The sequence below is a fragment of the Oncorhynchus gorbuscha genome, linkage group LG10 (genome assembly GCF_021184085.1).
Source record: "Oncorhynchus gorbuscha isolate QuinsamMale2020 ecotype Even-year linkage group LG10, OgorEven_v1.0, whole genome shotgun sequence".
Taxonomy (NCBI): Eukaryota; Metazoa; Chordata; class Actinopteri; order Salmoniformes; family Salmonidae; genus Oncorhynchus; species Oncorhynchus gorbuscha.
Genome location: NC_060182.1, coordinates 34390006 through 34417045, shown reverse-complemented (window position 1 = coordinate 34417045; position 27040 = coordinate 34390006). Strand labels below are relative to the sequence as shown.

General features: G+C 45.0%; 1 protein-coding gene across 1 annotated transcript; it reads left to right on the top strand.

Annotated features, from left to right (window-relative positions):
• Positions 1–757: 757 nt before the first annotated feature.
• LOC124045941 (nucleolar protein 4-like) lies at positions 758–27025 on the top strand. Its single transcript, XM_046365773.1, has 11 exons — positions 758–1414; positions 11705–11860; positions 14364–14475; positions 15442–15551; positions 18969–19110; positions 20560–20855; positions 21016–21201; positions 21906–22094; positions 22230–22349; positions 23195–23408; positions 23640–27025. Exons 1-11 carry the CDS (start codon positions 1073–1075, stop codon positions 23861–23863), a joined length of 2091 nt encoding a protein of 696 aa, XP_046221729.1. The 5' UTR covers positions 758–1072; the 3' UTR covers positions 23864–27025.
• The last annotated feature ends 15 nt before the right edge of the window (positions 27026–27040 follow it).

The following is a 27040-nucleotide window of genomic DNA, read 5'->3' as shown; positions in this document are numbered from 1 at the left end:
TATTGAATGCCTTGGATTTTCTTTGTGTCAATGTGGGTGGAATAGCACACAGAAAGACAGAGTTGATGGGTGGGGGGGGGGGGGCAGATGCACATGTGATATAATATTTTAAGGCCTACAATTTAGTATTATGTCCAGACCTGGCCTGATGTCAGTTTATTTTTGCTAGTGGAGAGGCTGTTTTTTTTTCATGACCACCCAACGCACAGGGTGTAATATGTCTTATTCATATTTGAGGAAAATCCACATTGGAGCACCGGCGTCGTTTGTGTAGGCCATCAGACATTTTCTCTCTACGATTAGGCTACTGCTTTGTAATCTACCATTCCCTTTCAGAAAACGCATTTAAATTAGCCTGAAATGCTTGGTTTTCGAGGTTGTCTTTATAGCCTATTGCTTCTTTGAGAATATATATTTCGACGGAACGTCCGAAGCGGTTCAGGCTGGTGCACGCGCAGGTCCCATTCAAACAGGTGGGAAGCAGAGAAACAATCCCGGTTGCGCAAGGTTGCGGTGCGCGTGATTGATGATCAGATAGCCTACATGGCTCTATTCCGATTAGGCCTAAATGTTTGAGATTTGTCACGGTTTTCACTTGATTCTGCATCAGCTCTGACCAAAAATTGTGTCGAATGTCTAAAAGTAAGTCAATAGACAACCACAGTTCAACGTATTTTTCCATCTATGCCTCCCCTGTGTTCTTTGTTGTTTGGTGAGCAGCACTGTGTTTTTCCTCTCCATATCTCAGCCTCCAGTCAAGAGACCGTTTGCGCACAGGTGGGAGATACCCGCTCTATAGGACAGCCCCCCTCCCTCAGTTCCTCAGTGGATGATGTGAGCAAGTGACATTTTGCCGTTGCGGTTCGGGACAGCAGGCGAATAGTCTCTGCAAACAGGTGTGCGGCTGCCCGAATCAGTTTCCTACGCCTTTATTCCAGCTGACAAGGAAGGGGAGAAAGCCATCGTAGTTGCGGAACCATCCTCCTCGACGCGGGACGGGAGAGGAGGGGGAAACCTGCATAATAGCTATTTTATTATTTGAAGAGCCAAACGGGTTATAAGATCGAACGCTATGGCAACAAAAAAATCATCATGCACGGATGTAACGAAAAGGAGCCGGAGTCCCGTCGTTTTAGGAGCGGAGATGTTCAGTGAATTTCAGGACTGGTGCCTCCGGACATATGGGGACTCGGGTAAAACAAAGACCGTCACCCGGCGAAAATACAACAAAATCATGCAGACACTGTTGCAAAACGAAGAGTCCGACGGCATGTATGTCGACAATAGCCACATCAATGCCAAATTCAAATTTTGGGTGAAGTCGAAAGGGTTTCAGGTCGGGAGCAACATTCTGGGAGAGCACAAGAAAGGAGCGTCAGGGAAGCCCGTCCTATATGTCCCAGTCAAGTCAACGGTAAAGTGTGTGTGTGTATGTGTGTGTGCCAAGTCAACGGTAAAATGTGTGTGTGTTTGCGCCCGCGTGCGCGCGCATGAGACGTCCTGTTATCGTCAATGAAACCTGTTAGATTTCACCACAACCACATGCACCTGTCATAACCTATTTGATTACAACTTTTCAGCGTTTGGCTTTCCCCCTTGACCCCAACCTATTCACAGAAAGCTCGGTTTGACCGACTCTCATCCTTTCAACAGAGCAGTCACACTCCCATCCCCAGCTGCCATAGCAACGCCGGCGCCTATAGAAGCATCATCGCCAGTGTGGGGTATCATTCTGTGGTCGTCTGGCAAATCACTCGTTTAATGTCCTGTCAACGGAACGCTATGCTACTAAGCACTATTTATGAGTTAATAGCCCATTCACAACATAAAAAGTATGTCTTGTCCAGACTCCTGACATGTAGGACAATTGAGTGTGCGCGCATACATTGGGTGCCAGCGAGCGGCGTGCCCAAATTGTGGAGATGCCGGGGTGCTTGGTGTATCCCTTAGAGGAGGACATTGTATGGAAGGGGGAGGTGAGGGTTTATAGATTAACAAAATAATTGATCATGTTCCCCTTCACCTCTTATAATAGCCCTATAGCATAAATCCACTAAATCCCATCCGCCTTTCCAAGGGAATGGGTAAATGCGAAGCACCACACATTATTTTTTCGTTCGAATGTCTTGTACTAATTGACAAACAGTCATTTATATTGACAAGAATACAATAACTTACGTGCACATGCTATGAAAGCAAAACTATCCACGGTGTCAATCCGCGTAGTTATGTGTGCACCCCGCAACTTTACATTGCCCAGTGCAGGATAGATGCGGATCGTTCCACAGGCACTCGTTGCTCTGGTAACCAATCATACCTGCATAGTTCCTACACTTGCATGTATTTTCATGACTTAATACATGTATCCACATCCATAAAACCTTCTATTTGGATGTATGCTTATAAATAAATAAAAGTGATATATTGCATTTGTACTATGTTGGACGTAAAACCACCGTGCGTATTTGATCCCTGTGAGGGTCTCCGGTGGGAACAAAAGAGAAGACTATCCAGCCGATGCATATAGCGGCATCCTGCCTCTATCAAAGTTAAAACCACTGCTGCTTAGAATTGACATTTGAATGATTTCACCATATGATAATCTCGTGCAATATATCTTAAATGTATTACAATTTTTGTTAACCATGTGTTAATCTGAGGTGAAATTGTAAATGATTTATTTAGGTAGGCTATAGGCTACTTGGGGTTGGAAATGTAGATGGATGAATATCCTATCTGATACATTGATTATCTAGGCTGATTGACCAAAGTTGAAGAAAACACTCTTTATAGGCACAGGATAGAGGTTGTGTGTGAGTTTGTTCAGTGCCAGTTGAGACGGACACCATTTTATATGATGCCTTCGGGGAATCACACCAACCCCCACCATGGTGTTGGGACAAGCTCTCCAAGGACCCTCAAGATTAGTGTGAACAATAGACTCAAATTACAAGAACAGTTTTGAATATCAGACCCGCTGAGGTGTGGTTTATTGGATTGAGGCGTGGATCATTTGATCGATCCTTCCTCAGGTGTTCTACCTGTGTTAATGTGTAGCCTTTATTTTTTCGGCTGAAATACCTAACTGCACCTGGTCCTATAGGCTAGATAGTTTCTCATGATTGAGACTCTTGGCAGGTACATCTAGAGTTGGAGATTTAGTTGAGTTTTTCTTTCTCTTTTGTATCTTGGATGACAGAGCGCTAAATAGCCTTTTTGTGTTTACCACAACATTTATTACACACAGGTATTAATCTACACTTTACTTTTCATTATGTCATATTATAGTACTGAGATGTCTCAGTTTTCAACACTTCATCCATTCTACATTGCTTGTGGGCAAAAGCCTTTTGTTTTGACAGGGCTTTATGCACAAACCCAGAAATAGCTGATGTCACTCTGTGAGGGCCAAGTTTGTAAATGTCCTTGTTCTACAGTAATAAAAGGTTAGCGCCTGGGCGGGACACTGTTTTCTACTTCTAACATGCATGTCTGAGAATAGTATGCCAATGATGTTAATGTCATTTCTAGTTCTACTATATGGAAGGAAACTATTCCTGAATAGTATGTACCTCTAGTTATTGATGGGACACAGCAGGGGACTCCCGCATGTCCAACCCCCACTTGTGCAAAACTAGACAACAAATAGAACAACGAAAGCAAACACAAGGCAGTCATTTCATCATTAATGAAAGTGGGAAGTGGAAAGTCAAATAGTGAAGTAGAGGTGCAATTAGATGCAAGAATGGTCAATGTGTATCAATGTGAGCGTGGAGGTGATTTGTGTGTGTGTTCTCTTGTCTGTCAGCCGGTAGTATGTCGTCTTTGACTGTTCCCTTGCTGAGTGGTAGATAGTGTATCAGTCGATTTAATGGTCATGTGCTATCAGTTCTCAGATCTCTCTCTCTCTCTTCTTCATTCTCTCACTGTCCGCTTGAAGCCTATACCACTGTGCCACCCAAATATAAATGTGTACAAGATACAGAGATTGGGTACACTGTAAAGGGGTTGCCATGAATTTGACAGTCATTTACAGGCAGCTCGGTGGCAAGTCAAATTCTGTGTTTCATATTACAGTACACCTACTGTAATATAAATATGGTTTCAAAGCAAGTACTGCGTAAGGAATGATTGTTTTATACTGTAAAAAAAGTACACATACACACACGCACACGCACACGCACACGCACACGCACACGCACACGCACACACGGACGGACGCACGCACGCACGCACGCACGCACGCACGCACGCACGCACGCACGCACGCACACACACACACACACACACACACACACACACACACACACACACACACACACACAGAGAGAGTACAAAACCACAACGCCCAACACCCTCAGCGCCCCTCCTGTGTGGTGGTGGGGGGGGGGCGTGTTTTCAGAGTGTGGCGTTGGGAGGCCCCTCTGCAGCTGCTCCTGGGGTGTGCCAAGTTTCACTGAGGGCGCAGGCAGGGGGGCTAAATGAGGGGGAGGTTGGTTGGGGATGGGGGCAAGGGTTGCATGGCTAGTGGTTGATGGGCAGACAGGAACCTTTTTTCAGTTGGTGTAAACACAGAGGGAGTTATACAGGTTAGTCCAGTAGTGGAATGAAAGAGACAGACACTGACTAAAGGGAATGGGGGTTTTAAAGAGTTTTGTAGCACGAGCCTAGTGCAAACTACATTTCAGACAGCTGATGGGATTGTTTGGAATTTCTCTCTCTCTTTCACACACTCTCTCTCTCTCTCTGTCTATATCCCAAGTCCTTTCTCTCGCTCTCCGTCTGTATGTCTGAGAGCCTGTGCAGTGCTTAGACAATATCAGCAGGCCTCGGTGTGGGGATGCAACCTGCTTTTGCTCTCATTATGTCCTGATTAGAGCCCAGACAGTGAGGAGGAGAATATAACAATTGATAGACCAGGGCACGGTGAGATGTTCTGCAGTCATACACTACTGCAAACATGCCCACTGTAGTGGTACATTCACACGTTACCATTACTAGATTCATTGATTCATATCTGCCTGTCGTTTTTTTTGTTTTACCTTATTAATAGCAGAGATTTATTGTACACCGACAGATACTCTGCCACCGTATATAATACAGTCTAGCACCAATCTGGTTTGCACACATAATCATTTATTGAGCTATAGGTGTGCCCTCCATTTCTAAGCGGAATGTTGTGTTCATCTCTCTCTTGTTGCTCTAAATATGGCTCCGGAAAATATTAACGGATGAGAGCGGTTGCTTTTTAGTTGCCATGCCAACGGGAAACCTTTACATATCCCTATCCCTCATTCACAATCTGGATTTGGTAGGACTTTCTCACCACACACACACACAGCACAGCCTCAGGTATGGGACTCCACGTGTAAGATGCTGTGGGAAGTGCTGTCATCAAAGGGCATAAAGGGTTCATTGACGTCGACAATGCTCTATGAACCTTTCTCCCTGATAGAGCTGTAGACCCAGTGAATGGAGTATTGTAACTTGATGAAAAACAATAGGAAGGAACAGGTGAGAGGTGTGGGAGTGGTTGAGGATGTCCCGTCCGAGACAGACAGGGAACGTTTGTGTTCTGCCATCAAAATGGAGCAGGAGCGCCATCATTATTATCTGATTAATTATTCCACGTCTCCTGAGAGCTCCCCTCTGTTAGGAGGGCACGGAGTCAAAAGAATAGTGCTCCTTTCATTCAACACCATTTGCATTAATGCTAACAGTTTTGCATGGCACAACTCCAGCATAATCTAGCCTTTCTTTCTGTCCCTCCTATTCAGTCTCTGTGTGTTTGTTATGACTGTACCGAGGTTATCAGGCCTACAAATGCTAAATACCTTAACCAAAGCCACACATTTGCTCTTTACTCTCAACCTGGCAAGATTGGGGAAAATTTACCTTAATATAAAAAGCACAACGGGATATAATGTACTGTTTTAATGTTGGTTTTTCATCAACAAGGCCTCTCTTAAACCAAGTCTCCAATTCACCTACTTTTTGGGTGGATTGACTGCGTGCTGTGGTTATTTCAGTGCTTTGGCCATATGGGAGTGTCTCCAGTGCCTCCTCAACTTCATCCCTATACAGTTTATTTTACAGAGAATGAAAGATATTGCATTTGGCCCTCAGCGCCCCTTCAAATAAATTATGTGCAAGGCTCCTCTGCTTTGGATGTAGATGACACACATAGACACATTACATACAGAGAGAGATGATGCAACCACTTATTTTTGTGAATGAGGCCTCTTCTAGGACAAGAGGATTCGGTAGACCTACATATTTGAAGCCAATGTGTTCCAAGCCTTTTGGTAATATATTTGTAATGAATCTCTAATAAGATGTGCACAGAGTTTGATATTGGAGTGTGTCCTTATGCGAGTGTGTGTTTTTGTGTGAGATAGTGAAAATGTGTATGTTACTGTGTGTGTGTGTGTGTCTGTACAAAGAGGGGGTCGTTGATCGTGCTGCTCTGTTTTTCCTCCCCTCAGCACCCTCTCTGTTGCCATGGAGAGACAGTTCTTTGCTCCCATAGGAGGATAAATTAACACCATTTTTAACTGGCCTGGGGGCGCCCCCTGTGTGGGAGAGTCTGAGCTCTGCTCTAGATCTCAGCACACACACACACACACACACACACACACACACACACACACACACACACACACACACACACACACACACACACACACACACACACACACACACACACACACACACACACACACACACACACACACACACACACACACACACACACACACACACACACACACACACACACACACACACACACACACACACACAGCCTTACGCCTCAGTGTTAAATCTTACTACTACACTCGGCTACTATCATTTTTTTTATGCTGTAGCTGGACAAATATTTAACAACCCAAACATTGTAACAGAAATAGAAAATATGTAGTAATTAAGTGGCAATAACACAAAGATGATGAAAGGCCCAGATTGCAGAACCTATGTGTAGTACATCAGGATGTTCTGTTTGGGGTGGTGACTGGAACATCAACAGAGGGATGGGGTCTGTCAGGGCCTGGATGAGTTATTGGGACTGTCACACGCTCTATCATTTAATGATCATCATGGGAGTGCGAAAGACAGAGAAAGAGAGAGAAAGAAAAGGAGAGGGGGGGGGCAAGGAACGGGACATAGGGGGAGAGCATGGCAGACCTAATGTGGATTTAATGAAGGGGTTTTATGAACTGAGGGAGAGTGAGCAAAGGAACGGGGAGAAGAAAAGAGAAAGGGGGTAATAAACGAAGGAGGAAGAGGAGAGGTTTTAATACGGGGGGCAAGGAGATTATGTTTTATACATATGTAGGAGCTTCATTTGAGCCAGTTTGCTACATCAGGAAAATAATCCTGCAGCAACAAGAAATGTGAATTATTATGTGGATTATAATTAATGGACCTTTTGTTGAGGTTGATTTTTTACAAGGGAAAAAGTCTGAAATGTCAAAGTGGAAATTGCAAACTTCAAAAGCCTTTTTAAACTGCATTGCAGGACACATCTGTATGTCCTCACTGCTGCTCCCCCCTCCTACCCCCCTCCCTAATGAGGACACCAGGGCTTTCCCATTTATGCATCCATTATCTTGCTGATGGATTTACAAGGGGGAGATGGGACTTTAAAAGGTGACCTGTTGTTACATCTGCAATGAGATAATCTGAGTAATTAGTACTGTTGACAAAGCCATCCGTTACCCCCAATGTCCCTCTGACGTTCTCCCGCTGTCCCTCTTTCGTTCTCCCGCTGTCCCTCTTTCTTTCTCCCACCGTCCCTCTTTTGTTGGGGCTCCGTCTATCTGCCACCACCACCCATAACCAACTGCGTATGATTACAGCTCTCTTCTTGTGTAGTGTTGTCTATCATACAAAATATGTGTTCTATTTTATTTACACAGAGCTATACTGTATCTGCAGTATTGCTACCGGCAGTATTTGTGAAAACATACGATTGTAAACCCTGTATATATTTTAATGGCTGTTGTGCTTTACAGTGTTTGCTCTCCCTCCTCCATTGAGGATAAATTGCCCTTTCCATTTGAGATGTTTGCTGTGGTTTTCTCCCTTCCTCTGTCCACTGGCCTGTCTGTGTGACCCAGCTGCCTCCAGCCCCCCCGAACCGTCTGTGTGCAGGACCGCTCCTCTCCTCCACTCTCTCCTTTCCCCTCAGCGACTCTCTCTCTGCTAGTGTGTGTGACTGCCAGGGGGGGTGGGGGTGGCCGGGCCGAATCAACCCCTCCAGTCTCCTAGCAACAGAGCTGTTTGGAGCGGGACAGGGAGAGAGATAGAGAGAGAGAGAGAGAGAGAGAGAGAGAGAGAGAGAGAGAGAGAGAGAGAGAGAGAGAGAGAGAGAGAGAGAGAGAGAGAGAGAGAGAGAGAGAGCAGGGGATGGGGGTATGCTGTGGCTCGGGAGAGCAGTCCTATGGGATTAGAAAGATGGAGAAAAGGAGAAAGGGGAAGATGGAGAGAGAGGGGAAACAGGAAGAGAGACAGTTGGAGTGTTGATAGGTTTATGTGGTGATGGTGATTAGGGCTGCTGACATGTCTTCCTCCTGTAAAACACTGTGATGCTGATGAGACCACATATTTACCATTCAACAGCTGGTCTTCTCCAGCTACGCAACATACACCTTGTGGACTATGCTGAATAAACAGATCGAACATTTAAACACATAAACATGAGTGTGCCGCACACACACACACACACACACACACACACACACACACACACACACACACACACACACACACACACACACACACACACACACACACACACACACACACACACACACACACACACACACACACACACACACACACACACACACACACACACACACACACACACTGTGTGAATTAATGGTCAAACTACCCTTTGAGCGCATATGTTGCAAGTGAAGAGTTCTTCTGTTTATCTTCACTGGCAGTCTGCAACCCTTCTAAGGCAGTGTTTCCCAATCTCGGTCATGGGCCCCCCCTGGGTGCACGTTTTGTTTTTTGCCCTAGTACTACACAGCTGATTCAAATGACCAACTCATCATCAAGCTGTGTAATGCTAGGGCAAAAACCAAAACCTCGGGCCCAGGACCGCATCTAAGGGATGCTAAATCTTTTGGACAAATGAATGGCTGGATTGAGTCTGGGTTGATTCCTGCCAAGGGTGATGGAGTCTTGTCTGCTGCACCACAGTTCACTGAAAAACAAAGAGGACATAGGAGGCAATAATAGCAATAGAAATCTTGGTTAGTGAGATATACAGTATGTTGTAGTGTCAGAGAGGACAAAGGCAGATCTAACACTGGTAGATGTCTGGATATGTGCAGTACAAGAGTGTCCCGGGTTGGATCCTATTTGGTGTATGCTGAAAATAATGGACCTGTTCACTATTTTTGTCCTGAATAATGATGATGTCATCAGGAAAATGATACCTTACAGGAGTGATGATGATTAGGATTGTTAGTATTATTATTTCATTATCATTAGGCTATTACATCAAGAACATGCTGACAAGGAGGGAGAGTGGCTACAGAGAGAGAGGAGACGGGCCGGATTAAAACAAACCCGCTCGGTGAGCTGGTTTTAGTTGCCATGGCAACGATCATTACCTTGCACTTGGGAGAGCAGGAGCAGGGAGAATGGGGAAGAAAGAACGGACGGGACATAGGTAGGGAGAGAGGAGGAGCTAAATAAATGTCAGATAGCAGGAGCAGGATTCGAAATGTCAGAGGAGAGAAAAATGATATACAGTATAATAAAAAGAGTGAGATTCCTCATTGATGCCGGGCATAACTTTCTGAAATGTGTTTCCTCCTCGAGAAACACTGAGTCCCACCTAGAACACATCCCCTGACATCTCACAACTTTTGGAATCTACATTTGTACTGTGTACCAGGGACATAACTAGATGTATATAATATTCCGTTCTTTTGTTTCATTGACCCCAGCTTCTATTCAGGGCTGTACTTCATGTACATAAACCTCAGTTCACATATATATTTACATAAAAGTCATTTCTTGAGGAAGTGATACACCAGATGAAATGAACACCACCACAAGAGAGAAAAACAACGTAATACAGAATAGAGACAAATGTAACAAAGAAAAGAAAGAACTTGAGGGAGAAAGAGAGAGAAGGCCCAGTGGTGCCCCGGTGGAAGAAAGAAAGCCCATGTGGTAAGTGGGCTATTAAGCTACAAGGCCGTTGTCGTAGCGATATGAGTTCCAACTGAGTGTCACATGACCCTCTGCCCTGCACACCTGCCCAAGAGAGAGATTGTGGCCGTTTCTATGGTGACGGGGTCAGCGGCACTGGAAGCAGGGTGGATGTTGGGGGTTGGCTGTAGGAGGAGCTGTCGGCATTGTACAGTACGGGGTGTTATTTTTAAACACTGACTGCAGGGATGAGGTGGTGCTGGTGGGGACATTGAATGAAGCTGCAGCTATCTCTCCCTCTCTCCCCCTCTCTCTCTCTCTCTCTGCAGTGGAGCAATCTCAGAGTCTGTGTAACAGAGAGAGAGACTGACTCTGCAGGGATGAAGAAGCTCTGCTGAGGGGAAGCTAATCTGGCAGCTAATTCTCTGAACACAAGATGGATCGAGGCCCACTGCAGTACACTAGCCCCAGCCCCAGCAGTGATCTGGCCAGTGGGTGTGTGATGATACCCAGAGCCAGAAGCAGCAGCCTGAGCCAGTGACATCTGTCAGGAAACACTCTGTTAGGCTAGCCCGAGATGCAGCCAGTCTGTAGAGCAGGGAGCTACTTAGACACAGACAGGCAGCTAGCCTGTAGTGCAGGGAGCTACTTAGACACAGACAGGCAACTAGCCTGTAGAGCAGGGAGCTACTTAGACACAGACAGGCAGCTAGCCTGAAGAGCAGGGAGCTACTTAGACACAGACAGGCAGCTAGCCTGTAGAGCAGGGAGCGACTTAAACACAGACAGGCAACTAGCCTGTAGAGCAGGGAGCTACTTAGACACAGACAGGCAGCCAGCCTGTAGAGTAGGGAGCTACTTAGACACAGACAGGCAGCCAGCCTGTAGAGCAGAGAGCTACTTAGACACAGACAGGCAGCTAGCCTGTAGAGCAGGGAGCTACTTAGACACAGACAGGCAACTAGCCTGTAGAGCAGGGAGCTACTTAGACACAGACCGGCAGCTAGCCTGTAGAGCAGGGAGCTACTTAGACACAGACAGTAGCACTGGACATCTCAGTAGAGCTGACCCTGTGGTGATTTGTCCTGGACCCTGCCTGAGCTGCTCCATATTTTTCCCTCCTGTGTGCTGATCCATATTGCTCTGCTGAATCATCATCACTGTTCTCAAAGCTGGGATAAGAAAGCCATCTTGTTAACATTCACACTACGAGCCCTGTAGCCTCAGGGGTTCAGATATTTTCAGATTTTCATGACCGTTGTTTCGGAGATCTTTTTCCATAGAGAACTGAAACACACACACACACACACACACACACACACACACACACACACACACACACACACACACACACACACACACACACACACACACACACACACACACACACACACACACACACACACACACACACACACACACACACACACACGCATGCACACGCACAACACACACACGTGTACACCCCCCCACACACACACACAGTGTCTTCCCAGGCAGGGTATTGAATGTTTCCCTCTCTGTCTTCCAGTGTGCAGATGCAGGCTCGGCCCAGGACAGCTCGTCCCTGAAGAGGGTGGCAGTGGTGGAGGACTTCTTCGACATCATCTATGCCATGCATGTGGAGATGGGTGCCGACCCTGGTAGAGCACCTAAACACGCTGGCCAGAAGAAGACCTATAAAGCAGTAAGACTGGCACTGAGCCAACATAAACAATCAGTTCACCAATAGGCATCCTATATAGACTGTACTAAAGCATCTTTCTATTCTCTTAGAAACTGCCACATAAAATATGCCTTTTATAGACTGGCTATTTTTTATTCATAGCATCAGTAGTTACTAAGACAACCAAGCATCCTCAACAGGAGACAAAAGTATAAATGACTACCGACCTGTAGCACTCACGTCTGTAGCCATGAAGTTCTTTGAAAGGCTGGTTATGGCTCACATCAACACCATTATTCCAGAAACCCTAGACCCACTCCAATTTGCATACCGCCCCAACAGATCCACAGATGATGCAATCTCTATTGTGCTCCACACTGCCCTTTCACACCTGGACAAAAGGAACACCTATGTGAGAATGCTATTCATTGACTACAGCTCAGGGTTCAACACCATAGTGCCCTCAAAGCTCATCACTAAGGACCCTGGGACTAAACACCTCCCTCTGCAACTGGATCCTAGACTTTCTGATGGGCCGCCCCCAGGTGGTAAAGGTAGGTAACAACACATCTGCCGCGCTGATCCTTAACACGGCGGCCCCTCAGGGGTGTGTGCTCAGTCCCCTCCTGTTCTCCCTGTTCACTCATGACTGCACGGCCAGGCACGACTCCAACACCATCGTTAAGTTTGCCGATGACACAACAGTTGTAGGCCTGTTCACCAACAACGATTAGACAGCCTATGGGGAGGAGGTCAGAGACCTGGCTGTGTGGTGCCAGGACAACAACCTCTCCCTCAACGTGATCAAGACAAAGAAGATCATTGTGGACTACAGGCAAAAGAGGAATGAGCACGCCCCTATTCTCATCGATGGGGCCGTAGTGGAGCAGGTTGAGAGCTTCAAGTTCCTTGATGTCCACATCACCAACCAACTAACATGTTCCAAGCACAACAAAACAGTTGTGAAGAGGGCATGACAAAACCTATTCCCCTCGGGAGACTGAAAAGATTTGGTATGGTTCCTCACATCCTCAAAAGGTTCTACAACTGCACCATTGAGAGCATGGTTGGTTGCATCTACGCGTGGTATGGGGACTGGTTGCATCTACGCCTGGTATGCAACTGCTTGGCCTCCGACCGCAAGGCACTACAGAGGGTAGTGCATACGGCCCAGTACATCCCTGGGGCCAAGCTTCCTGTCATCCAGGACCTCTATACAAGGTGGTGTCAGAGGAAGGCCCTAAAAATGGTCAAAGACTCCAGCCACCCTAGTCATAGACTGTTCTCTCTGCTACCACAGGGCTAGTGGTACCGGAGCGCCAGTCTAGGTCCAAGAGGCTTCTAAACAGCTTCTACCCCCAAGCCATAAGACAACTGATCATCTAATCAAATGGCTACGCAGACTAATTGCATTGCCACCCCCCCCCCTTTTACGCTACTTTCTGTTAGTATCTATGCATAAGTCACTTTAATAACTCTACCCACATGTATATATTACCTCAATTACCTCGACTAACCGGTGACGCCACACATTGTACCGGTACCTACTGTATATAGCCTCGCTATTGTTATTTCACTGCTGCTCTTTAATTATTTGTTACTTTATTTCTTATTTTTTAGGTATTTTTGGTAAAACTGCTTTGTTGGTTAAGGGCTTGTAAGTAAACATTTCACTGTAAGATCTACACCTGTGTGTATTGCATTCCTAGATTATATTGTTCTATGTTGCAACTGTATTCACTCAGTGTATTTAGGATCTAGTGAGGTCTGAAGAGCCAAGTCTGTGTCTGCAGCTGGGGGGTCTTTGTCTGTGTTGTGAGACAGTTTTGTAGGGAGCATGGCAGTTAAACCCCCTGGGGACCAGGGCCATTTCCCTCTCTTGCCTCTCGCCCCTGCCCTGTAGAGAGGTCCTGTCACATCTCATAGCACGTACCCTTTTGAGAAGCACTGAGCGCCATTGGGGCAGGGGCATAATATGGAGCTGTCACCTTGGCCTTCTGGGAAGTGCAGATTCCTCTGGTCGGCCTTTCCCTCTATGCTGCCCTGGGGGAGGGGGAGAGGGGGGTGAGCTGGGCATCCCTGCTGCCTTGCCATGGTCACATGAAGGTCGCCTTGTTTAGCAGGGAAACGCCAGTGGGGGCAGAGAGGCAGAGATGAACAGAGAAGGGAGATAGAGAGGGAGAGAGAGAGAGAGAAAGACAGAGAGAGAGAGAGAGAGAGGAATATATATGAGTCAGCTGCAGCTGAGAGAGAGAGAGCAGGTGAAGAAAAGGCCCCAGCTCCAGCATGGGATATCAAAGCAGAAATAAGTAGATGGTCAATTCAAACAGTCAGGATATCAGCAGCAGATGTGTGTGAGAGAGAGAGAAAGGTTTTTGGAGTATTGAGGAAGGATTCCTTCCTCACCATGCCAACCCCAGATAACACAGCTTTAACATACTCACTGATCCCAGGCTTTAATAATAGTTTATACCTCCTCTACTCCTGCCCTGACCTGTGCCTTCTGACCTTTCCCCTGGCACAGATAGCGGAGACGTACGCCTTCCTGCCCAGGGAGGCAGTGACACGCTTCCTAATGAACTGTGGAGAGTGTCAGAAGAGGATGCACATCAATCCCAGCACTGCAGAGTTCAAAGGTTACTAACTCCCAAGTCAGTTTACTGGCTCCTGTTTATTAATTGACTGTATATATTTATTCAGTTATTAAAGTCTTGTTTGATAAGAAAGAATCCTTTTAATTTGACATCTATCTGAATGGCAACAATTCCTTCTAAAGCTTTATAGGGGGTTATTGTTATATCGCATATCACCTTTCTACTACCTTTGTCAAAATGATGAATTGCAATGCTAATATACATATACTGACCCATTGAATTGACTGCTAGTACATTTATAGCCCCATATTCATTGGGCTTCCCACACTCAACGCAGTGTCCAATCTGTCGTTTAAATATATAGCCGTGAGTCTCTGTGAATGTTTCGTAAGCCATTTTTAGGGGCAATTAAAGGTGGAGGCCATCATTAAGCCAAATGATTGAACAAAGACCCAAGAGGTCCTAAATAATGAATACAATGTTCCAATAGAAGGAGCATGGGGTCCCTCTAGTGGTCATGGTTGGGAACACAGAGGGCTTCCCATTGTTTAGGTTGCAGCATTAAAACAGCAGTTCATGACTCCAGATCTCAAGGACCACCATGGTTAAATAATAATAATAAATAATATATGCCATTTAGCAGAGACTTTTTTATTCAAAGCGACTTACAGTCATGTGTGCATACATTCTACGTATGGGTGGTCCCGGGGATTGAACCCACTACCCTGGCGTTACAAGCGCCATGCTCTACCAACTGAGCTACAGAAGGACCCCATGGTTGGCATTATTGCCTTTTAATCAGAGATTGACTCTGATTAAGATCAGAGGAACCAGATCAGATGAATGGACATTCCGGTCAAGGAAAACCAATAGAAAATGTAGGGGTGTTGCGGAGCCCAAATGGCACGTGGGAGTACTCAAAAAGCTCTTAATGCGTAGTTTGCTTTACCTGATTGTTTGTTTTGGAAATGATCTTACTGTATGAGTGTTACTGTATTCTCTGTACAGAAAATGATCGACCAACCTCCTTGGTTCCGGACCTCATTGACTACAACATGCCACTGACTGCCACCTACCTGAAACAGATGAAACTACAGTGCATGACTGCCAATGAGCGGGTAAGGCATACAGTGTGTGTGTGTGAGGGGGTGGGGGCTGGGGGGGTGATGGAGGGGGAACATTTGTAACGTTTCCATATGCGAGTTTATCTTCTTTGTCTAGAACTTTGTATTCAGCACAGGGCCCTGCAGGATCTACTAGAACTATAACATCAAGTGCCATGAAAAAAAAGATGGAGGGGTGAGGACAATGTTATGGTCAACCAACTATCTAAACACAGCAAGGGAGGCAGCAGATCCACCAATTAGAATCTAAAGACACTGACAGGATTTGATTATATATGCCACTGTAGGCTGCTGTAGACTGCTGTAGGCTGCTGTAGGTTGCTGTAGGTTACTGTAGGCTGCTGTAGGCTACTGTAGGCTGCTGTGGGCTACTGTAGGCTGCTGTAGGCTACTGTAGGCTACTGTAGGCTGCTGTAGGCTGCTGTAGGCTACTGTAGGCTGCTGTAGGCTACTGTAGGCTACTGTAGGCTACTGTAGGCTGCTGTAGGCTACTGTAGGCTGCTGTAGGCCACTGTAGTTTACTGTATCGTGAGAGTGACACCAGAGACAACACTCTGCCTCATTCTACTCCAACACTGGACTTCGTACGCACACCCGCACGGTAGGATTGTATGTAAATCACCGTTGTTGATCCTAGACGTTTACACTTCACAGTAACAGCACATACAGTTGACCGGGGCAGCTCCAGCAGGGTAGAAACTTGACGAACTGAGTTGTTGGAAAGGTGGCATCCTATGACAGTGCCACGTTGTAAGTCACTGAGCTCTTCATTAAGGCCATTCTACTGACAATGTTTGTCTATGGAGATTGCATGGTGGTGTGCTTGATTTTACACACCTGTCAGCAACGGTTGCGGCTGAAATAGCCAAATCCACTAATTTGAAGGGGTGTTCACTTACCTTTGTATATATAGTGTATTTTGAAGATATTGCCGTGATACAGCTCAGTCAGTTCCGTTTGGAATGAATCTCACCTTTGCTTGCCCAGTTGACATTGTGGCTGCAGGACATGGTAGCCTATGTCATCAATGATGTCACTTTTCACAGCTTTCAAGTCGGAGATTGTGCACATTGTTTATGCATGTGCGTGTGTAAGAGAGAGAGGAGCAAGAGAGCGAGAGAATAAAAAATATCAACAGAAAGAGTGGTGGAGAGTTCTTGCAGAGGGCCCTTCTAATGTGCTGGTCATTGTGTTCCAAACACTATTGGAAGTTTGGGAGGGTGGTTAACATAGAACAGAATAGGGTATTCTATTTATTTACATCCCATGTTTTTGCCTGCCGCTTCAGGTCTCCCTCATCCTTTATGACTCTCCAACTCACCCATCTCTAGCTGTCTCTGCCTCTCTCCTCTTCTCTCTCCCCCTTTCTCACCCTCTAACTCTCTATCTCTCTACCCTCTCTATCTTTCCTCCCCTCTCTATCTCTTCTCCCCTCTCTATGTCTCTCCCCTCTCTATTTTTCCTCCCCTCTCTGTCTCTCCTCCCTTCTCTATCTCTCCTCCCCTCTCTCTCTCTCTCTCTCTCTCTCTCTCTCTTTCCTCCCCTCTCTCTCTCTCCTCCCCTCTCTCTCTTTATTACACCATGCATCACTTGGTACCTAATAGAGCCTTCAGTAAGTGCCTCAGCCCTCTACAGAACCCTCAGAGGAGTGTGTCGTGTTTCCTCCGGAGGGTATCAGTTCTTGGCTCTTACTGTACTGTACTATACTGTACTGTTCTGTTCTGTATGTGGGGCCAACTGTGTTCTCATATGTTCATGGTAGATGCAAGGTATTAGCCAGTGTATTCATAATAAGCTAATCCCATCTGCAACACCCCTGGTCTGGCAAGAGCAGTAGATGTTATTTTGTCATGAACACTGTAACACCGGATAAGTTCTGGCTACTCAAATATTTTGAGAAAACCGATTACCTAAAAAAATGTAAGAAAATAAACTTAAATAGCTGAAGTGAGCAGTACTACCTTCAAATGCATACAAATGCAGTTTTCTTGAGTACGGTATACTTACATTTAAGGCCCCCAGTAAGCCATGTCTCTAATAATTTCCCATTGCATTTTCAAATGAATTGTAGAGTTACCACCCATGACTATTTGTTAGTGACAGGGACATGGTTGTTTAATTATTTCATGTTCAGTCCTGTGGCCTTCACGAGGTGAGTTCCTAGGCATATTATCATTATAATTGTGCCATTACATATATATTAAGGCCTTATACAGTGGCCTGAAACTCACATCAGGTCTGCAAGTAGGGTTGCAAAATACTATAACATTCCCCCTCAAAATTCCAGTAATTTTCCATCCAGGATTTATGGAAAACATTGGAAATTTACCAGAATTTTACAACCCTAACTGTAAATTAAATTATGCTGGCTTGCGAAGTGATTTGTAATTCCTATTGGAATCTAGCCAGTGTTAGGCTATCCAACACTTGAAATTTGTATTCACCCACAACCTGCATTCATAATGACTGCCAGGGTTAAGAACAGTGGGAGAAAAATACCTAAGCCATTTAAACTGGAACAACCATTTCAGTAGCGGGTGCAAAAATTCAATGATTGGATTAGATTATTTAAAAAAATCATGTATCTTTGTGTAGCCTAACATTTAATCAAACAATCACCCAATGTACATGCAAAAACACAGTTATTAAAAAGAATTCCTAAAAATCTACCTGCAGTAGAGCATGCTGGGGGAAAAGTTCATTTGTTATCATATCTTACAACAATTTAGTTGGTGTGACCTGCCATTTAGTTTTGAGTCAGTACCACATAAACATTTTAAGTTATAATAACTTTTCGTTAACTTTGAGTACAACTTACTAGAAGTATTGAGTTAAAAAATGCCTTGGGGTTTACAGTGCATATAGACCAGGCCTCATTTGTAAGTAGATTATTTACCAAAGTCAGGGCAGAATTTTCCACCTTGCCTGCTAGGAGAATCAAACCAGCAAACTTTTGGTTATTGGCCCAACCCTCTCAATTAACTGCTAGGCTACTCCTGAACACTCCTGGCTGTGTTCCATTAGATTGAACAAGTTTGGGGTTTCTACTTTCCACAGTTATAAATAACAGAGCTTCAAGACACATGCTTTAATAAGGATATTTCCTCAGGAGAAAATGGCATTGCCTAAACTTGGACTGAGTGTGGACTGTGCTTTCCATTTCCATTTTTGATAATGTACTCTTATTTTGCGTGTTTAACACATGTCCTGACTGCTAGCTCAAATGAAAAGTGGCAATGGGGAAGCTTTTTGGTCTAGCCTTCGTCTTCCTGGGTGAGAGGGATTTACCTCGTGCAGTCTACTGCTCTCTTCAGCAGCCTATTCAGTTTTCCTAGACTTCTCCTCAGGGATGAGATCGTAGCTTGATAAGTGTCTCAATCTTCCTATTTCTCTGTCTCTCGCTCTGCTCAGGATGACAGTTCGGTGAGCAGTGAGGACATGGATATGACTGAGCCCACGTGGGTTTCTGCTGAGCGCCCCCCTGTCCCTGAGCTCAGTCCCCCCAATGGAGAGAATGTACAAAGCCCACAGACCACACTCAAAGAGGAGGACGGTAAACTGCTGTGCTTGTGTGTTTGTGTGCAGTATGTTCCTGCTTACACGCAATGGATGAGTTGGAGTTGGTGTGTACATTAACAGGTGTGTGTGTGTGTGTGTGTGTGTGGGGAGGGGGAGGGGGGGCATATACTCACAGTATAGGCAGCAACATGTGTTGTTATTAATGTACTAATCAAACCAACTCCCCCTTCATTTAGAGTGTTTCAGTACCCCAACCCAACCTTAATCCCTAATGCCTAAGGGCCTCCACCCACCCCCACCGCCATCCATGACTACCTCATGAAGGGAAAGTGGACATCCACTATAGATAACCGGTTATCAGTTTGTACTGAATAGTGTATTCCAAGAAAAAGTCACAGATTTTGCACTGGCTGGATTCTTAGTAGTCAACACAATGGTAAAAAGACATACGAGGCCTCACAGACTCAGCACAACAATGGAATCCCTGTGAGTGTGCCCTTTTAGATTTGAGTGGAGGAAAGGGAGACTTTGATGGTCCCCCCTGCCTTAGGGAAAAGGCGAGGGTTAGAGTGGTAGAAATCAGCTGTCTTTGTGGTTTAACAGCATACCCCCAACAGTGTTATTGTCACACATCAATACAGTTCCCTCATACTTCACATGCCAGCCTTGTGAGGGTCTGTTTCCGCCCCTTCACCTCTTCCCCATCACATCCTCCCCCACAATCCCATCATGTTCTCCCCCTCCTCCCTTCCTCCCTCCCTCCTCATCTCCATCCTTCCCCCGTTTGAAACCTCCATCATAACTCAAGCCTCCACTACAAAAGCACCCCCTATTAGTTTGACAGCTGACCCCAATACCCTCCTCTTCCTATACAAACACTCTGACAGCACAACATATAGCGTGTCGACCCCTCCTCCAACTAAGGAGAGAAATGATTGAGCAAACAAAAACATGTACACATTTACTCCATCAAAAACAACATCCACACAGCACATCCTCTCAACACACCAACCTAGCTTGGACCATTAGCAAAAACTCTATTGGCAGGATTTGTCTGTTTGCATTTTCATTCAAAATGGTGTAATGGTGAGATTTTTTTAAATGAATGGTAATCTCTGGATTTGTTGAGACTCAATTGAGTTAAACATAAATCTGTATATCATTATACTACCTTGCGTTGCTGGGAATAGTTGCAGTGGTGTTTCCATCAGTGGTGTTTCCATCAGTGGTGTTTCCATCAGTGGTGTTTCCATCAGTGGATTTTACATCAGTGGTGTTTCCATCAGTGGATTTTCCATCAGTGGTGTTTCCATCAGTGGTGTTTCCATCAGTGGATTTTACATCAGTGGTGTTTCCATCAGTGGATTTTACATCAGTGGTGTTTCCATCAGTGGATTTTACATCAGTGGTGTTTCCATCAGTGGATTTTCCATCAGTGTTTCCATCTCTTTACCGTTTCTCTCTCTCCTGCTCTCTCTGACAGATGATGACTCCTCTGAGAGTGGCAGCGGCCATGGTCTGCCAGCCCTGACCCATCCGGAGGCGATGGTTGTGGGCGCTGTCCCTCCAGATGGATTGGCTCCGTACAGGGAGGTGACTGAGAACGGGGTGAGTGCTCCCCTGGACTTCAGCACCACCACCTCCTCCTCTTCCTCCTCAGAGGACCAGCAACCAGTCAATCTGACCGACAGATTGCTGCCTGTGGGGAGCCCTGTTGGGACGCCCTACCCAACTGACTCCACCAGGAAGTGCCCCGGGAATCCAGACTACGGCAACAAGGTAAGGATAGCGAAGGTATTTGAATATGGTCTTTTGATAGGGTACTTGAGCATTGCTTTGTGTCCTCAACTGTTTCTTTAATAGCGATGTGTGTGTGTGTGTGTGTCTATGTGTGTATGTGTATGTGTGTTGGTATTTGTGTGTGTGTGTTTGTGTTTAGTCTCCTCAGTACAGCTCCGGAAGCTATGACTCAGTGAAGACTGAACTGAGCATGAGCGCTGAGGACTTGACCTCTGGGCGTGCTCAGATCATTGATGATGATGATGACGATCACGACGACCATGACGACAGTGACAAGATCACTGATGCAGAGGGAATGGACCCAGAGAGGCTGAAAGCCTTCAATGTATGAGTCCCATCACAACTGTCACTTGTAAATATTGACTTCAATGGTTGTATTACTTAGCAATTGGTCTTTATGCAACCCAAATATCAACAAAGAAGTCATGTTTGCTCTTTTTCTAAAGAATATGAATGTCAGAGTTAAAATGTGAAATGACATGCTTCAAATCTTTGGTATTCAGTATATCTTCTTTCTTCTCTCCCCTCTTTATCCCTTCTCCTTCCACCCTATTTCATGCTCCACCGCCCTGGCTGCTCCCCCTTTCTGCTTTGGCTCTTTTTCCCCCGTTTACACCTCCCTCTCCTGCTTCCCCCTACTCTACACCCACTTCTCCTCTCTCGTCCCTTTTACACCCCCGTCCTCTCTGTACCGTCTACACCCCCCATCCTCCCATCTCCCTTATAAACTCCCTCTTCTCTCTCTCCTCCCCTCTACACCCCCATCCTCCCATCTCCCTTATAAACTCCCTCTTCTCTCTCTCCTCCCCTCTACACCCCCATCCTCCCATCTTCCTTATAAACTCCCTCTTCTCTCTCTCCCTCCCCTCTACACCCCCATCCTCCCATCTCCCTTATAAACTCCCTCTTCTCTCTCTCCTCCCCTCTACACCCCCATCCTCCCATCTCCCTTATAAACTCTCTCTTCCCCGTCTCCCCCCTCTACACCCCCCTCTCTCATCCCTTCCCCCTCCATCTCTGCCTTCTCAGATGTTTGTTCGTCTGTTTGTGGATGAGAACCTGGACCGCATGGTGCCCATCTCCAAGCAGCCCAAGGAGAAGATCCAGGCCATCATCGAGTCATGCAGCCGACAGTTCCCTGAGTTCCAGGAGCGCTCCCGCAAGCGCATCCGCACCTACCTCAAGTCCTGCCGCCGTTTGAAGAAGGTTGGTTTTGAGGTAGGCACTGTTCCCCTCCACATTCTAATTGTTTTTCGAGACTTGGACGGCCAGGATTTGTTCACTAAATTCACTCGCACTGTAATGTTCTAATGCACACCCTTAACACTGTCTCTGTTCTGTCTGTGCTGACAGACACGGCCCACACCTCCCCACCTCACCTCTGCCATGGCAGAGAACATTCTTGCTGCTGCTTGTGAAAGTGAGACACGCAATGCTGCCAAGAGGATGCGACTAGATGTCTATCAAGGCCCTGTGAGTGTGTGTTCACAGCAAGCGTGTATTCGTTCATTAATGTGATTTTCGAGTGTATTCATTTGTGTGTTTGTTTATCCATGACAGTAGATAAAGAGTGTGTTATTCTGGAATATTTACAGAAAAGTTTTTATTTTAATTTAAAAAAAAATATTTTACATTTATTTAACCAGGTAGGCCAGTTGAGAACAAGATCTCATTTACAACTGCGACCTGGCCAAGATAAAGCAAAGAAGTGTGACACAAACAACACAGAGTTACACATGGGATGAACAAACGTACAGTCAAAAACACAATCGAAAAACCTATATACAGTGTGCGCAAATGTAGTAAGATTAGGGAGGTAAGGCAATAAATAGGCCATAGGGGCCAAATAATTACAATTGACAGAAAAGTTGGTAACAGTATGTGCAGTACAGATGTTCTATCTTAACTTGACCAGTTTCTCACAGCAGGAATATAATCCTGCTGCAACAGGAAATGTGAATTATTATTTGGATTATAATTTAATGGACATTTTTGTAGGGGTTGATCATTTTTTGTTGTTAGAATACATAAAGTCTGACATTTTAAAGTGGACATTACAAACTTTAGAAGCCGTTTTAAACCACGAGTACACTACAATTTGCACATTCTCTGCGACAACAGAGTGAACAATTGAAGATAGTACATCAGTAAGTAGCTACAGTATATTCATTTACTGTGTATCTTGCTAATACTTTACATTTACATTTACATTTAAGTCATTTAGCAGACGCTCTTATCCAGAGCGACTTACATGTTCAAATGTCTATGTTCTTCTTCCTGTAAGTACAGTGTAATAACTATTGCAACTACTCCCCTAGGAGGAACTTGCTACTGTTGATAAGAATGGCTCCAGGGACCCAGCCTCAGGGGCCCCCTCAGGCTTCTCCTTGGCCGCCTCAGCCTACTCCCAGTCCCAAACCCAGGACCCAGTCTACACCAACGGTACCAACGGAGGCCTCAACTACAGCTTCCACAGTTACGGGGCTATTGGCAACAACCTGTCGACCACCGGTGCCACCACACAGACCAATGGTAATTAGCTTTAACCCAATTCCTATATTCCTAGACCTAGAGTCAATGGGAATGTGTTTGTCCATGTGTGTTTGTATGTGCCTGTATCTATATTAGTGTGATTAATTATTGCCTATAATGTATATCAATAATGTTACATTTTCTATAGACCCTGTGTATATCAATAATCTTGTGCTTTCTTTACTGTATGGGGTAATCAAATTTACAGTTAACCATCATTTTTCTCTCCAGGTCCCACTGATCTCAGTATGAAGTCTGTGGCTCCCACCTCCTCCTCTTCCTCCAGTTCTAACAGTCACGGTGGTCAGGGTGGAGGCGGGGGAGGAGCCTCGGCTCAGCTCAGCCCCCCTGAGGTCACAGCGGTGCGGCAGCTCATCGCCGGGTATCGAGAGTCTGCCGCCTTCCTGCTCCGCTCCGCAGATGAGCTGGAAAACCTAATCCTGCAGCATAACTGAAACAGAACCAGGCCCGACCGGGCCGAACCGGGCCGTCTCCACCAGACTCTCCGTCTGCACTTATCACCCTCAGTCACACACAGTCAGACATCTATACACTCAACTGAATAAAGAGTCAAAGTAAAGAATAAGAGTAAAACTGCATTGCACAATTGGGCCATATACAGCAGATGGTAGATATATGGTACACGTTCACAGTTTATATCACAGGGGCAGAAACAATTAAAAGAAGAATACAATCCATCATTTCACACTGATCTTAGTGCCCAGTAAACTTCTGCCATTCCCATAACAAACCTACACCCTACCCACTTCATCCATTCCCCAGAAACACCCCGAAGTCACCTCCTTCAGTGGGATGCTCTTTTCTAAGCTCTGAGGAGGTAATTGTCAAACATGTTTTGCTGCTTCAGAGTTGACCTTCTGTAACTGATCTGTTCATCTCAGCGGTAGTTTTTAAAGTTTGAAGATGTAGGTATGCAAACAGGGATGCTAAACCTGTAGGTTAAAGCACTGTAATGTTTCCAAGCCTATAGGCTTTGGCTCGTAGGTGAAAGGTTACTGCTTCTGGGAAAAGTGTGGAACAAGGTGCAATATGGAAGATAATCAGTAAATGTGCATGCGTGGATATACCATTTTGGCAAGTCAAGCCAATATCCACATAGTCATGATGGCTTTTTGTGAGACTTTGTGCAAAAGGAGGTCTTCTCGTGGTACCTCTACCTCCTCCCCATGCTTTCAGTCTCAGTGTGATGAGCTAAACTGAAAAACAAACATCCCATACTTTGTGAGGCTCCACTGGGAGCAGAAACGTTAGTTGTCAATCAGGAATTGCTGTATAAATGGAAGGGGGAATGAAAGAAATAATATCCCATGGCAGCACTGTAGCTTCATTGTTCTTTGTTTTGAACGTTGCTCTTCTTTGTCTCTAATATAACTGAAGCCTTTCATTGAATGGCACCAATCAGACAAATGTGAATAGGACACGGAATGATCTGAAACATGAGAATATTTCCTAGTCCAATTGTAAGAGTTCTGTAAGAGTTTGTGTTGTTTTAAGGTCAGTGAGATATGAACAGCACGTGGTTGCGTAAGAACTTTGTCTCGTGAACGTCACGTGGTCGTGACATGGAATTGTATGAGGAATGCATTGCGCTCCTTGTAACAGCTGTTGGCCTGCTATAGAAAAAGATATCCCTCCAAATCCCACCATATCCTCTCTGCCTCAACTCCTCTTTCCTACCCGTCTTTGCATTTCTCACCGACAGACGTTGCGCTATCAAACACAACGCTGTTTTTAAAAAAGTAGCAAAAGACAATCTTGAAAATGTGTGAACGCGTCACAGTTTACCCTCACAATCTCTTGCTATGGTGTGTGCGCTGTACGTGGGGGGCAGCACAGAGTACCGTAGCCATAAGGAGAGCATATCCTTTCTCTTAACAGATACACAGACAGGCCAGTCAGTGGAGCACTCAGCACTAAGAAATGTGTTGTAAGAATTCTATTTATCTACTTTTGTTATTGTTGTTGAACGTTAGCATTACTGTGTGTTGTTTTTTTATTATTTCTGTTTGTTGTGTGAAGTGATGTGGAGTGGCCCGTTTCAACGCTCTTTTGTACAAGACATTGTAAACCAGTTTGCTCTGTAAATGTAACATTCGAAAACAAAGAAAACAATTATTTCACGCAATCAACCTGGTCAGCACCTTATGGATTTGTCAGATAATTCATACCAGAGAGGAATATATTTCAGTGTCATTTAACATAAACGATTGAAGTCAGCAGCACATATATTAACTCAACTGCTGGGATGATCAATCCAAGAACCGGTCCGTCTATGTTTAAAATGACATGCACAGAATAATCTGTAATTTATTCATGATCACCATCCATGACATAATTGGTCTGCTTTATTATATTTCAAATGTATAATCTATTGCAAGTTTGGAAGCACTTTACAGCTCAGGATGAAATAACATGGTACATATATATTTGTAACCAGACGTTGTTACAGAACATCATACTTGATTCATAAATTCAACTGACACATTTAATAAGCGAAACGTGCTTGACAATGGGATGGTGATGGTGGTACATGATGAGAGCTGATATGAGTGTGTGTTTTGCTTTTCATTTTGGTTGTCTGTATCGTTTTAAATGTAGATCTTTTTGTCCACTCAACTGATAATTGTATGCAGGGGTGCAACTTTCACTGGGGATGGGGGGTGGGGACACATTCTGAAATGGCATTTTTGCCCCCCTCACAGTTTTATCATTGGAATGTAACACAAAATGAGGCAACGGTGTGCTTTAGGACCATGAGGATGCCTCTGAGCGTTCGGGTAGACTGTTTGGAGTGTTTATCCAACTGGATAAAAAATATATATAAAAAAAAGATATGTCCACCCACGTCTAAAACCAAAGTTGCGCCCCTGATCGTATGGATAATTTGATGTGGAACACATAAGCACTCTTAAAATGCACAATACTGGGTTATACAGTTTATGGCAAGGCTCAAGCCAGACTCATCCAATCTCATTGTCTTAAAAACTAAATTACTTCAATCTGAATTTTTACTAGCAACACAAGTAAAGTACTGCTTTAAAAGCTCATTATATTTTGCACACATCAGACTTCCGAAATTGTATTTTAGACACACTATTCAGGCTTTACAAACTGTTATTTTGAAAAATCAAGGAAGGCTCAGGCGTCCACGCATTTGAACCCGGTTAATTTGGATAGACTCCTTTGGATAGACTTTATCAATCGACTTGATCGCTACCTGGGGCTCTGTCCCAATACTCATAAATGTCTTCCGTGTCTCCTCCACCTCCATTTGCCCCTTGTCTACTTTTGGCCAGCCATCATTTCCAACAGCCATCAGGAAACTACTATCTACACTTCATTATTTTACTGATGCCGGGTTGATCTTAATTCTATTCATATCCACGTTTAACTAATGCATCACTTTGCTTTGTGTGTTCAAAAAAAGGAAGAGATAACTTTCTCCTCTTAATTTGTCTTAAGACTACGAGCTACATTTGATGTGTGCTGCAGCTACTGTGACCAATGAAAACACAACCATTTGTAGACACATTTTAGTGGCCAGTGGGATTTCTCTTTGCATAGGCAGGACAATGTAATGTATAGATGTTTGATTTTTAAAAAACTGAGCG